This window comes from Sinocyclocheilus grahami, unplaced genomic scaffold (assembly GCF_001515645.1).
Source record: "Sinocyclocheilus grahami isolate Dianchi unplaced genomic scaffold, SAMN03320097.WGS_v1.1 scaffold559.1, whole genome shotgun sequence".
NCBI lineage: Eukaryota > Metazoa > Chordata > Actinopteri > Cypriniformes > Cyprinidae > Sinocyclocheilus > Sinocyclocheilus grahami.
Genome location: NW_015505738.1, coordinates 70248 through 85005, shown reverse-complemented (window position 1 = coordinate 85005; position 14758 = coordinate 70248). Strand labels below are relative to the sequence as shown.

Here is a 14758-nt window from a genome sequence, read left to right as displayed (position 1 = left end):
TACGAGAAGAATAACGAAGTACAGTAAACGGAAAATGCTAAATTGTTCATAATTAACATAATGCATTAAAATAATATGGTAAGACATACCAGACACATTACATTTACAAAAATAAGGTGGATAGTGCAGCGTTTCTCTGGTCCAAAACCGATCTGCCGGGTCATAAACAGTTAAAACAATGATAAATGCAGATCATAAAATTCTAACCATTAACCAGTGAACTCACTACATAATGTAATAATAGTGAGCAATGTATGAATAGATAACTAATATAACACCTTATCAACTTTTCAAAGGGAAGAGAAAATACTTCCCAATTCTCATATCTTCTGCTGTTGATGTCAAAGGTTTGTGTCCAAGCAAATGCTACAGTACTTCTGTTACGTGATTACATGGTGAATTTTAACATATCAATATTAATAAACATTAAGTCACTATAATCCATTTCTAGGTTAATCTTCCTGAAGAGTCAAACACTGACTCTGAGACATGTTCACAACATTGATCTGTTTGTTCTAGCGGCCCATCATGTTAACTTCTGAATCAACCAATCATGTGAGCTTGGGGCAGGGCTGTCTTTCTGGCTGACCAATGAGAAGGGAGGGGGGAGTGTTTGAGAAACCTGTTTTTAAAACAGTTGTTATCTTTGCAATTATGTTGAGCTAGTGTTGCGAAATGACACATTGTTGTTGCTTTTGTACGATAAACAGTTTTGGTAATGTGTAAAGTCAAGTGTAAAATACAGAACTGAAGCAACACCAGTTGAAATCTCAAAACAGTGGCTGGTTGCATAAACCGCTTAGCCTAGTTTTACAAGTTAGTCATCTAGTTTTCACTTTAAGACTAGACATAACTTTAAATCAGTTACATAAAAATGTAGATTGCATAGCATTTTTTGACAGTGAAGGTACCAAGTGTTACTTTTTATTTTTCGACTCTTTAACATGTCCGAAGCATGTCCATACTTAAATGTATTTATTGATTAATTTTTATCAGTTCACATACAGTAGCTAATGTGACAAAAGTAACCAAGTTTCATTGCAGTCCGATGAAGCAATTTTTTCCCGATTCGTTTCCTATGTCGGTCATTTTTGACCATGAAGATATCAAGTGAAGGTACCAAGTGTTACTTTTTATTTTTCTACCCTTTATCATATCCGTATCATGTCCATGATATATATATATATATATTTTTTTTCCTGTTCACATAGCTAATGCGACAAAAAACATCACATTCCAATGAAGCAAAAAAAATCAAAAAATTCAAAATGTAACATTTTCCGGTCAAAAGTGACCAAAGAGGCCCAGAGACGCAGTCTTAGCATATTGGCTATGTTTACGCAACTGGACCCAGAATTTGTAACTCTCTCCTGAACTCATCCTATATGATCTTGGATAGGGTTGACCCCCGCGGCCGACCCCTGGTCCCCTCGACTCGCCCCTGATGACTGACCTCTCTGGGCCAGGTAGTCACGGTAGTTGCGCGTCAGCAGCGTGTAAAGCAGCGGGTTGATGCAGCTGTTTCCGTACGTCAGGCAGGTGACGAAGAAGTTGACGTAGGTGTGAGCGGCGGCCGACAGCGAGCGGAGCGACTCGGATGAGAAGAGCTTCGCCATCTGCCAACCCCAGAATGGCAGAAAACACGTCCAGTACGCCACCACGATGCAGAAAATCATGCCCACCACCTTGTGCTTCAGTCGGCGCCTGCGAACGGACGACGAGGATCCGTGAGTCAGGTTAGCCTGGGCGGCCCAGTAATGCCGGGCGAGACCCGTGTAGAGTCCTACCATCAGCAGGCCTGGCAGGAGCATGCTGGTGAAGAAGAGCGCGGTCAGATACGCCTTGAAAGCCTCAGGTGTCCATGTTGGGAAGCAGATGCGTTTGACGAGGCCCACCGTACTGGGACGTCCCTCGCGGAGACGGATCATCACCATCATAGGGAGCGTCAACACGAACGCTGCCGCCCAGATTCCCAACGCCATCAGCCAGTGATTACGTGCGGTCGAGCGACGGGCTCGGAATGGAGCGGCCACGGCGCGGTAGCGCTCCAGACTCATGGCCACCAGCACAAACACGCTGGCATGCATGGTGAGCAGATCCAGACTCAACAGCAGCCTGCAGCCCATTTCCCCAAAGAACCAGTCGTGGGCGAAGTAGGTGCAGACTACGAACGGGATGGTGCCCAGATAGAGCAGATCCGCCGCCGCCAGGTTGAGGATGAAGACGTACATAGAGCCGGTGCGCCGTAACGTGGCCGATCGCATGATGGCGAGGGTGTCTTCCATTCACACTCACGTTCAAACACATGTCCACTAATATCCTCCTCCAGCTCACAAGAACAATCACAATCAGACCTCAAACACATGGTTAGATCAGTACTTTATTAAAAAGCTGCACTAAACCCTGAGGGATTATAACACTACAGGAAAAGACAATTCTGTCCAGATTTAGTCACCTTCATGTTCATGCTTCAGAATCTTCTCTTGCAGTGTAGCTCTGAAATCTCATTTGTGGCCATACGTGTTTAAATATTCTGATTGAACGATCATGTGACACACTAGAACCAATGAGATTTGAGAGCTGCAGTAGATTTACAGTGACTTATATTTCAGCCTGTTCGGCACACAAACCATCATATGACAGAAAACCTAAAAAATACAGTATTCCATTCACACTCACGTTCAAACACATGTCCACTAATATCCTCCTCCAGCTCACAAGAGCAATCACAATCAGACCTCAAACACATGGTTAGATCAGTACTTTATTAAAAAGCTGCACTAAACCCTGAGGGATCATAACATTACAGGAAAAGACAATTCTGTCCAGATTTAGTCACCTTCATGTTCATGCTTCAGAATCTTCTCTTGCAGTGTAGCTCTGAAATCTCATTTGTGGTCATACGTGTTTAAATATTCTGATTGAACGATCATGTGACACACTAGAACCAATGAGATTTGAGAGCTGCAGTAGATTTACAGTGACTTATATTTCAGCCTGTTCGGCACACAAACCATCATATGACAGAAAACCTAAAAAATACAGTGTTTTCCATTAATCTATATGTATGTATATATATATATATATATATATATAAACTTAACTTGAAAATCACAAATCTGGTTTTTGCTTTGTCATTATGGGGTGTGGAATGTAGATTAATGGAAAAAAGATTGCAACATGACAAGATGTGATAAAAAATGTGTGTGTGTGTGTGTGTCTGTGCATGTGAGTGTGGTGTTACCTGTGTACTCCTGTGGGCTCATGCGAGTGTTCATGACGGCATTAAAATGGCTCATCCAATCCTTCTGCTCCGTATCTGTTTCGCAGGTGAACAGGAAGCTGCGGTCGGGCGTTTCTATGGTGATGCCGTACTGCCACGTCCCGCTGTAGTGGGTTCCGGCGGGGAGTCCGATCGTAACGTGGTATCCGTGATCTCTGTGCCCCAGGAACACCTCGCCTTTAGCAAACGCATCCTGCCAGACACAAGAGAAACTGCTTTCAGATTTGACAAGTTCTCGTTCCTTACTGTAAACGGTTATTTTGGCAAACAGAGGCGAGTTACTTCTTACGATAACGGACATCATGCCACAAAACACATGAAATGTGCTGTACTGTGTATAATTTTCTCATTTTTTAATGCAATTTCTTCATTTAATGTTAATTATTTTATGTAAGAGTAATATGTTATTACTCAAACTATATCCATGTGCTTTTTTCCAATCATCAGCCAGATTTCAGGTTTAAATGCATGTGAATGTAAAAAAGAAAGTGTGTAGCTTTCGAACTGCAATGATATTTTGTCTTCACTCATTCGTTTAAATTGGTCTTAAGTACAAATATGACAAAACATCTCTCAATTACTATGGTCATAAAAACGGCACGCACATTAATAATTATTATTTTTTTAATTTATATATTTTATTTACTGCAATTTACTACAAATATATATCAATTTCTTTATTACCAATTTGTTTATATTTCTTTATTCATTTTGTTGTTGTTTTTTTACCGAAAACAAACAAAACAAAACAAAAAATGTTGTTGAATTTAACAGAAGAGTTTACCATATACTATACCAATTTAAAACATTATTTGCAAAATATTAGTTTTTTTTATTAAGTAACATATTTTTGTGTACTCATGATAGTACTGAACTGTATTATTTATGTGTTTATTTTGTTATTAATTTAGTTTAATCAAATGTTTATTTTTATTTAATCTATTTTGATTGGTTACTTATTAATTTTTATAATTCCTCGTCTGTTTGATTACGTCATTATCTGAATTTTACCGTACATTTCTGCCATACGTACATCAAATTGGCAAAGTCACCACTGACAAGCTACTACTAAATATATTGTAGAAACTTCTTTTTCTGTAAAGCTGCTTTGCAACGATTTGTATCGTGAATTTTATGGACTGTGTCCTGATCCTGGGAGAGTAGACTACAATGCCGGCTGTTCTGACTCTCAGACTGTAAGTACGGTTTTTATATTTAAAGGATTTGCCACTGACGATTCAAACGAGAGTTTTGAGCAGTGTAGAGTAGCACTTGTTGTTTGTCATTTCTCCGATCACAAATGCAGACAGGGTTTTATGTTTACGCGGCGCCATGCAATGCGTAAAAAGACAGTATAAGTCATTATAATCAGTAATTATGTCCCCACTGGATGCAACAAATGCCTCGTTTATAATGGGTTTTAATGTTTTTGTCTCATCTCTCCGGGACACGGCAGCACAGTATGGTGAGGGGTGTAACATTTCCGTCACACGCTTGCTTGACAAAGTCACCACTGACAAGCTACTACTAAATATATTGTAGAAACTTCTTTTTCTGTAAAGCTGCTTTGCAACGATTTGTATCGTGAATTTTATGGACTGTTTCCTGATCCTGGGAGAGTAGACTACAATGCCGGCTGTTCTGACTCACAGACTGTAAGTACGGTTTTTATATTTAAAGAATTTGCCGCTGATGATTCAAACGAGAGTTTTGAGCAGTGTAGAGTAGCACTTGTTGTTTGTCATTTCTCCGATCACAAATGCAGACAGGGTTTTATGTTTACGCGGCGCCATGCAATGCGTAAAAAGACAGTATAAGTCATTATAATCAGTAATTATGTCCCCACTGGATGCAACAAATGCCTCGTTTATAATGGGTTTTAATGTTTTTGTCTCATCTCTCCGGGACACGGCAGCACAGTATGGTGAGGGGTGTAACATTTCCGTCACACGCTTGAGGTATTCGGCCAATCACAACGCACTGGATAGCTGGCCAATCACAGCACACCTCGCTTTTCAGACCGATGAGCTTTGTAAAAATCGACGTGTTTCAGAAAGGCAGGGCATAGAGGAGAAACAATAATGTACAGTATGTGGAAAATAATGTGTTCTTTGAACCTTAAACCACATAAACACATTTCATTACACCAAATACACAACATAATGTTCTTTTTAGCAGCATCATATGACCCCTTTAAACACAGGAACACTGCTGATCTCAGAGCAGGTGCTAACACCTGATGACATTTCCCTCTCATCGAACCTGTCTCTCAATCTGACCGCTTCATTACTGGGTTACAGGAGCGACATGAGCAGACGAGAGACGTCTCACCAGAGGATCTCTGAAGTACATGAGCCGCCGGTGATCCAGCGTGAACCAGCGCTTCTTAAAGCCTTCTGTTTGCTGCAGAAACACATCAGACGACACACAAACCAGCTCCATGTCAATCAAAACAGACCTCCTTAATATACCATCCTAGTCTTATTCATTACTGATGATATTCACCGTATTTATTTGGTATAATGAGCAGGAAAAAGCTGGTCACTCTCACTATATAAACCCGACAGGACGATCAGGAGCAGATGCAACATAATCTAATCACATCTTGATAAATAAAATCAAAGCCAATCCTACATTATTTTCTGTCATTCTGTTTCATTTAGAAATGTCACATTGCATTATGAATGCTCTTTCCTGCTGTTGTTAAATACAGTCAAAGCTAAAATTATTCAGACACCAGATATATTTTTTTATGTTATTTTTTTTCACTAGTGGGTGCAGGACACTATAGTTAATTTATGTAAGTGAGGATAGCTAAATAAAACAAACTGTGACATATTACACCCAGAAATTATTCATACAGTGGACTACCAGTTAAACTGGGGGACCAAAAATTATTCAGACACTTTGACCTGACCATATTTCGCTTATGTGTTTTTTATTTAATTGCTAATGCAAACTTTTTACACCACAGACTGAACAAAATGAAGCATAGCTTGGTACTTAGTTGACCTAAATTGGTATTATCTAATTGTGCACTTAAATACAACAGCTGAATAACTGTTGGTTGATTGTAATCCATTATATACCTTTCTATCAAAGTTATCTGACATTATCAAGATTAATTCACATATGTTACATGTACTTACTATTATTATAATAATAAACGATGCATAATTACATGCAAGTTACACTAAGCCAAACCTGCATCCTAACCCTAACCATACAGTAAGTACATGTAGGCAATTAATATTACTCATTACGCAATGTATAATTACACTGTAATAAAATAAAGTGTATGGCAAGTGTTGTATTTTGTTCGGTTGTGACTTCTGAGAGGAGTTGTTGTGAATTATGGCATGAGCGCGTCTCACCCGCGGGCCGGTTTTCTCCATGTATCCCTCTTTCAGAAAGCTGCGTGGGAGTTTGGGCTTCAGCTGAGCAGAAAGAGAAGCTGTGAGTGACGTCACAAACTCACGCGAGGAACGAAACGAGCGCCGGTGTTTCAGGACTCACCTCAGCGTCCGTGGCTCCAGGGAAGGCCACCTTCAGATAGTGCAGCTGCGCCGCTCGGATGCAGTTAAACCACTCCACGATCTCCTGAGAGAGACAGAGACACAGAGACGTGTGTCAGAGCCTCTCTTACACTACCAGTCAAAAGATTTTCAACAGTAAGATCTTTAATGTTTTTTTATAGAAGTCTTTTCTGCTCACCAAGCCAATAGATCACTATTTTCAAAGTACAGCAAAAGCAGTAAAATTGTGAAATATTTTTACTATTTAAAAATAAATTGTGTGTGAGTGTGAGTGTGAGTGTGTGTGTGTGTGTGTGTGTGTGTGTGTGTGTGTGTGTGTGTGTGAGTGTGAGTAAGAGTGTGAGTGTGAGTGTGTGTGTGTGTGTGTGTGTGTGTGTGTCTGTCTACGGCTCACTCTGCTGCTGTCGTGGTAGATGAAGATGTTTCGTGTGATGTTGTCTCTCAGGTAGGTGATCTGCAGGCCGTTGGGGTTTCCGATCTTATCCGGCTGGAAGCAGGCGTTGATGGTGTCCACCTTTATAACAGCTTTGGGTACCTTAGCCTACAGAGACGCAGCAGATACAGTGTTAAAGGACGAATTTGCACATTTTCAACAAATGAGCAATGTGTATTATTTTCACCCCGTTTGTTTGTCAGCAAAAGTCTTTTGTGAAGACTACAGACTGTACTTCCACATTTTTGTATCCCCACTGACAGATACTGATTGAGCTCAGTGCATTAAGGGTGTTTTTTTGCCACAACCCATTTTCTCTGTTTTCTTTAGTAAGTAAATAAATAAAATCACATCTTGCTAAAACTTAAACTAAAACCATTTAAAAACTGATGTAATGAACAGTATACGATATAACTTAACACAATCTAATCTCGATGAATAAAATCAAGGAAAGTCCTACATTATTTCCTGCTTTTCTGTTTCATTCAGAAATGTCACATTACAGAAGAAATGCAGTATGACTGCTCTTTCATGTTCATGTTGTTAAACACATTGTATCATAAAGATTTAAAAAGTAACAAAGTATCATAAGTGCTAATAAAATTAATAAAAACTATATAGACACAAATTAAAATGACAAAAACACAACAAAACGACTAAAATGTTAACTAATATTACACATTTAAAAAATATAAAAAAAAACTCTAATCTTAACAAAAACTATAGTAGTCTGTCAGTGATACTGCTGCATGCTTGCGCTGACACTCACATCGAGTTTAGTGTAGTACTTTAGTGTGCCGTCCCTCAGCGACAGGATGAATCGTCTGTTGAGGAACTGTCCATTGTCCCGCCCCCTCTTCATTAGCATGCCGTCTCTCGACTCTGTGATTGGTCAAACGAGCGTGTCAATCATCAGGCAGGAAACAGAAAGTGAGTATTCTGAGATTCACTCACACACACACACACACACACACACACACTTTTGTTTCTGTGAATTGTGGGGACTTTCCATAGACTTCTGTTACTTTTATACTGACCAAACGATATTTTCTCTCTGCTAACTCTAAACCTACCCCTTACAGAAAACCTGTTTGCATTCTTACACTTTCAGATAAACATCATTCACTATTTTTACTCTTTTTTTTTCCCTCGAAGGAATTTTTGGTCAAAAAAAATTTCCGGTTTTACTATCCTTGTGGGGACATTTGGTCTCACACACAAACGCACTCGCACGCACGCACACACACGCACACACACTCACACACACAGGTTTGTTTTTGTAAGACAGATTTGCGTTATCTTCTGACTTTGTAAAGCCGGCCGATCAGCTAAATTAACTCAATTAAGTGGCCAGAAGTTGAAGTGACCCTGATCTCACCCTAATATAACGCCTGCCAGAGCATCTAAGAGCCTGATATGGTGATATCTCCATATGCAGCTGTGTGTTAATGTGATGTGAGATGCGGCTGGTTGCCATGGAAACTCACTGGCAGTCTCTGTGTGTGGGTTTGTAGTAGTAAACAGGAAGTGCAGCCTCATAGACGGCGTTCATGGCATCATTTCCTCGCTCAGACATGAACTACAAACACAGACATCAGCAAACAGGCAGCTCTGTATGATTTACAGCTGACACTGAAATCTCACGCTGTTTTAAACAGTGGAAGAGAAATTATGAGTCTTCATGCAGCTCTTTTCAGTACAATTCATCGTGAACATATAAAGTTCCAGAGATAAATAACATGAATGTATCATAAAGGGTCATATGACTCATATGCGCTATATTCTTCAGAAGTCATATGACGATTTGTTTGAGGAACAGACTGAAAATTAAGCTTTGAATGAAGGTCGGCTTGACAGTCACAGAAACTATAAACTGTTTCCGTGTAGAAAAGAGCTGCATGATTTTCCAAACTGTCTCCTTTTGTTGCTCCATGAAAAATAACACCAAACAGATCAGTGTTGTTATAGTTAACTAACGCTAAAACTATTAGAAATCATTTTCATAATTGAAATAAAGCTGAAATAACGTTTAAATATTTGATGAAACATTTTAACTTCACAATATATATATAAAAAAAATAATATAAAAAAATGCTATAATAGTATTACAAAAACTTATATAAAGTTAATTACTAAAATTAAAAGTGAAATAAAAATATTATATATATATATATTTTAAAAAAAAACTAATAAACATTAGAAAACCGCATAATATAACTACTAAAGCAAACGAAAACTGAAAATATAAAATAATAAATAAACAATAACAATCTAATATACAACATAATTGGTCACACTTTCTCTTAAGGTCCAATTCTTGTGATTAACAAACCATTAACTATGACTTTTGCCTCAGTAAACCCCTAATTTGCAGCTTATTAATAGTGTAGAGAAGTGTGATTGTTTTCTGAATAGAAATCTTAATGAACACCTGAACTTCTGAATCCTCCCAGTGTGAGAGTCGGAGCGATTTGACTTTTCCGAGATCGGGAATACTGCGATGGACTCCGGAGCAGCCCAGACAGATGAACACGCCTAGAGAACAGGAGCCACATTCCGGATCTGAGAGAGAGAAATAATAAATAAACCAGCTGTTAACACACGAGCTGTCAGCATTCGATCTGGCTCTTCTAGCCTGACACAAAACAGTGACGATGTAATCGGCAGGTTTAATATCCGGAGATAAATCCTGGAGCGAGTTTTTGAGATCCAGATGAACGGATCATCCTGTAACTTTGAGATCACAGTGCTGTTACTGACACACAAACTCAGACTCGAGAGCACAGACACGATTCATACAGTGACAGAATAGAAGAGATACTGAAGACCGACTCGCATCAGAATTACTGGAAAACAGCTGAAGAGCAAAAGAACTCCGACACACACCAGAAAGCAGTAAGACGAGCTTATTAAGAAACCCTGAAGCTAAAGAAACACAAACCATTAACATCCGCCTCAAGCTACAGAAACACAGCGAGGACATTCCTGCATTATCTGATAAAAACAGGCGCAAAACACACAACACTGACTTACAGAGAAATATGAGATCAAACGATAACACTTCTGCACAGTGAAGAAGATTTAGACCAGAAAACTAAATACAGATGTCATTATGTACTTTACAAATACTCCATACACTGTACCTCATTCATTTATAAAAAATATGAGTGTACGTTTTTTATGCTTTTGAAGTATTTGAAATGCACACATGTGTGTGTGTGTGTGTGTGTGTGTGTGTGTGTGTGTGTGAGTGTGAGTGTGTGTGTGTGTGTGCAGAGCTGGGTCATACATTTATTTATAATAATTAATAGATCATTTATTGATTCTCCATAATTCCTCTTTTTCATCTTTGAAATTTTCCTTTCTAGAATTCACACAGAGATCAGTCATTAGTCAGCATTTGAGCACCGGATTTTACAGAGTTTCAACATTGCATTCAATTCTGATGAACACGTTCATTTGTATTAGAATCATCACTCAGTCAGTAATTTTACCATGTATTACTTTAGAAGGCGTTTGTCTTTCAAACACATCAACAAACACCTACCACTGAGATATTAAAATACATATTTTAATAATGAAGCATCACAATTGTATGTTCACGGTTCTCTGACTTTATGGTTATGTTCACATGCATGTAAACACATTTTATTTCAGCAAGTGTTTAATTTTGAATAATTTTAAAATTATTTGTTTTAATTTATGTTTATGATTTAATTAATTATTAGCTTTTTGATAAAACTCATAAAGCCTGAAACAATATAATGTTTAATGCACTTCAAGTTTTTGATAACAACAAATGAAATATGATATATATGTAAAATATAAATACTGATAAAAAATGTATAGCCTGAATGCACTGTAAGTCGCTTTGGATAAAAGCGTCTGCTAACTGCATAAATTTAATTTAATTTAATTTAAAATATATAAAAAAAACTCTTTGTATTTTATATCAATATGGTACAAGATTATCCTATTTAAATCAATGTGATACATGAGGTTAAATGATCTAATGATTATATTATATGGATTACGTTACTAACTATATTTTTTTGTTCTGAATACACTGTGAGAATATTATTGAATATTATAAATATATGCAAATCATAGCTCGTGTGATAGCTTGAAGGAACAGTTCACCCAAAAATGAAAATTCCCTCAAACCTGTATGACCTGATGCAGACCACAAAATATGATATTTCTGAAGAATGTTTGCAACCAGACTGTTTAGGTTTCCACTGACTTTCATTTTACACAATGAAAAAAAAAATGCAAAGAAATACAATGAAAGTAAATGGAAACTGAAACAATGCAGCATCAGGTCGTACAGGTTTGGAACGACACGTACATGATGAATGTTTTTGTTGTCCTTTAAATCCTCATGACACCATGACCGCAAACTCTTGTTTACTGTAAAAACAATCACCCTGAACATGATCCTCGTGTGATTTAAATCAGGTAAAATCATGATATATTAAACACGACAATATGACAATAAAGCTGAACCAAAGACTTTAGATATACAAATACGGTGCATTACTTATTAATGGGATTAAATGTGCATTCATGCAATGATGTAATTACTGTAATTACAAGATTACGACTTGTAAAAAGCATTCACATCCTTGTAGACCTCATGAACACAACTTCGTAAACTGGGAATTTTCTGAGAGCTACAACCGCATATACTGCCTTCTGAATAAAAGAGCATATCGCTGGCTGGTTAAGTCATGAGGTCACTGCATAGATATGTATATGTAGATTCCACATTTAGCTGCTCCAGACACATCTTGGAACGGTCAACACATCGTCACTTGTAGTGAAAATCGATCCCTGCATCTCAGTGTGCATCCTACATAGTATGTGAGATTAGAATAAGTGTGTCCTAAAGCATAGTATGTGTATGCCAAAAGTCCCCAGATGGTCTACTATTTTCGGCAGATTTTTGAAGTGTATCTTCATGGAACATGGTCTTTACTTAATATCCTAATGATTTTTGGCATAAAAGAGAAATGTATAATTGTGACCCATACAATGTATTGTTGGCTATTGCTACAAATATCCCCCAGCGACTTAACACTGCTTTTGTGCTGCAGGGACACATATGCCGGATGCAATTATGAGAAAGTAGTGTGTCCCAAAGCTTGCATATTTTCTGCTAGATACTCAAAAGTATACACTTTTTCTTTAAAAAAAAATAAATGATATATATTTCTAGGGCATAGTATAAGTAGGCGATTTGGGACACAGCTTTGGTCTTGCATGCCTGAAAATAGCTGCCCAGAGGCATTACAAATGTGGCCTCCGAGTGAACAGACTTTCCTTAAAAGGGACTGTGGCTGAAAATGCCACAATAGAACGGCTCTTTCTGTCTTTCTTCATGTGTTACAGTGGACAGTGTGGAGAAACACACTTCCTGTTTCTTCATCAGTCTCCTCGACCGCTCCCACATCCCCCTCTCTCTCTCTCTCTCTCTAGAAATATGTAGAAATCACACACAGCCACACCTTCAGTCTATATCTGACCCCGTCTCCACCAGCAGCAGCTCCTCTCCAGACAAACTCAATCCTGAGCTCTGGAATACCTTTATAACTCCTAAGTGAATCATCCTGAATCAGAAGGAAAATATTCTGCTGTAGAGTTCCTGAAATCAAACCCTGCCTTACATGAGTACAAACACACCATGCATATAAATAGTACGCCAAATACAAACAGAAAATCGTGCTATTGATATGCAGAAATCTACCCCATCTACCCCACACCCCTAATCCTACCCAGTGCGTATCATATGCACGCCAATGTATAAACAGTACGCCAAATCGAGACATAACTTTCACGAGATCGGGTAACCCATCATCAGCCCTGTCTCTCCTTCACAAACTCCCGCAGGCTCTGATTTCACAGGTATGTCTGGAAACGCATGCGCGCGCTTCTTTTCAGATTCAAAACAGTGGCTCTCCCATCTGACTTTATGAACTCTCACTATAATCGCGTATTATAAAATAAGGTTGTAATATGTTGTATGAAACATCTCGATGCCAAGTCGCCAGAGTTCGTCGTGACGCGCAGTGTTTCAGGTGAGGCAGGTGAGTTATCCTCCGCTCGCGCAGGTTCGGTTCCGGTTGATCGGTGAATGTTTGATGCGTGTAAAGAACAATAACTTACTGTCGGCGCCGCAGTCCGCGCAGCTGCCGTTCCCCGGTTTCTGCAGGACGTGTTTGAGGGTTCTGGCGGCTCGCTCGTTCTCCGTCATCGGTCCGGTGTCTCCTCACGAGCTGCAGGAGGAGCAGGAGGAGGCGCTGGTCTGATGGAGGTGTTGCAAACATTCGGAAGTGGAGCAGCTGAGTTTGTTCAGACTTGTTCCGCATCAGAAACGCCACAGAGTGTGTGTGTGTGTGTGTGTGTGAGTGTGTGTGTGTGTGTGTATTTATTTAGCAGATGTGAGAAACCATTCAGTAAGCTGATCTCAGCTTCATATAAAAATGTATATGACTTTCTATTCATGCATTTAGTGCACACTTATATCCAAAGTGACTTACAATAGAGGAACAATTCTTCACAAGGCCACACCAATATTCATGGAGTACAATGGCAGGTTTATCAGAAAGCAGAGACAGGGGGAAAAAAGTTAGAGCAGAGGTGAAAAGCAAATATTACTTTTATGCAAAAATAAAATGCAAAGATTTTTTACACTCTGATGAAGGATTTAATAATCATAGATGACTTACATGTCTGGTTTCACTGTCACTATTTGTCCACATGGTGGAGGCAGGTCACTGTGAATCAGTCGCTCTGCACTGAAACAGACGAGTCAAGTATCTGATCAGCTGAAATAATCATTTGTACTGATCACAACAGAGAGATACAGGAATATATGATGCTCTATGTACAGATGAATCTGCAGCAGGATTCCTCACAATTTATGAATTCAGAAGAATGTTTTGCTTTTATTATAATAGGTTCTCAGTGTGAACTTACCAAACTCTCTTCACTGAAGCTGCAGGTGGATCCGTGTGTTTGTGATCAATGAATAAGTGAGATGAGTTTAACAGCTGGACGCATGACTTCTCCTTCAGAGCATCAGTCCTCTGAGTTCAGCACAGATCTTCATCAGACTGACCGATCGCAGTGATACAGTAGATCAGATGTGCTGTGACTGTAACACTGTCTCCATGGCAACCCCAAATGATGCTGCCACAACGACCACCGAAATAGCACAAATAAATAAAGAACTAAAGGAGGGAGTGCCATGCAGGCTTCTTCACGGACATTACAGCAGATCGAATGATAATTCTGTTGCTCCATTAATGTTCAATACAAACGTATATATTTTTTCTGCAATTATACATTTTAGGCGCAGTGAATAGCACTTTTTTTCCCCCTTAAGGTGTGCCTTTAGCCCCGTTGTACCCCTACTGTGCGATTAGAATTCACAGAGGCTCGTCCTGCTCTACGGATTTTACTATTCGCCTTCATGAGAATCTGCAGGGATGTGGAATTCTGTAA

The 14758-nt window shown here is 38.9% G+C and overlaps 2 protein-coding genes across 2 annotated transcripts; both read right to left on the bottom strand.

Annotated features, from left to right (window-relative positions):
- Window positions 1-1376: 1376 nt before the first annotated feature.
- uts2r4 (urotensin-2 receptor 4) lies at window positions 1377-2264 on the bottom strand. Its single transcript, XM_016239259.1, has one exon. The coding sequence runs from the start codon at window positions 2262-2264 to the stop codon at window positions 1377-1379; it is 888 nt and encodes a 295-aa protein (XP_016094745.1).
- Window positions 2265-2601: 337 nt separating this feature from the next.
- LOC107556202 (arf-GAP with dual PH domain-containing protein 1-like) lies at window positions 2602-13596 on the bottom strand. The gene is made up of 10 exons (XM_016239258.1): window positions 13418-13596; window positions 9684-9814; window positions 8740-8831; window positions 8022-8142; window positions 7214-7360; window positions 6800-6883; window positions 6658-6720; window positions 5615-5686; window positions 3245-3476; window positions 2602-2648 (listed from the first exon to the last, which is right to left on the bottom strand). Exons 1-10 carry the CDS (start codon window positions 13503-13505, stop codon window positions 2602-2604), a joined length of 1077 nt encoding a protein of 358 aa, XP_016094744.1. The 5' UTR covers window positions 13506-13596.
- Window positions 13597-14758: the final 1162 nt, after the last annotated feature.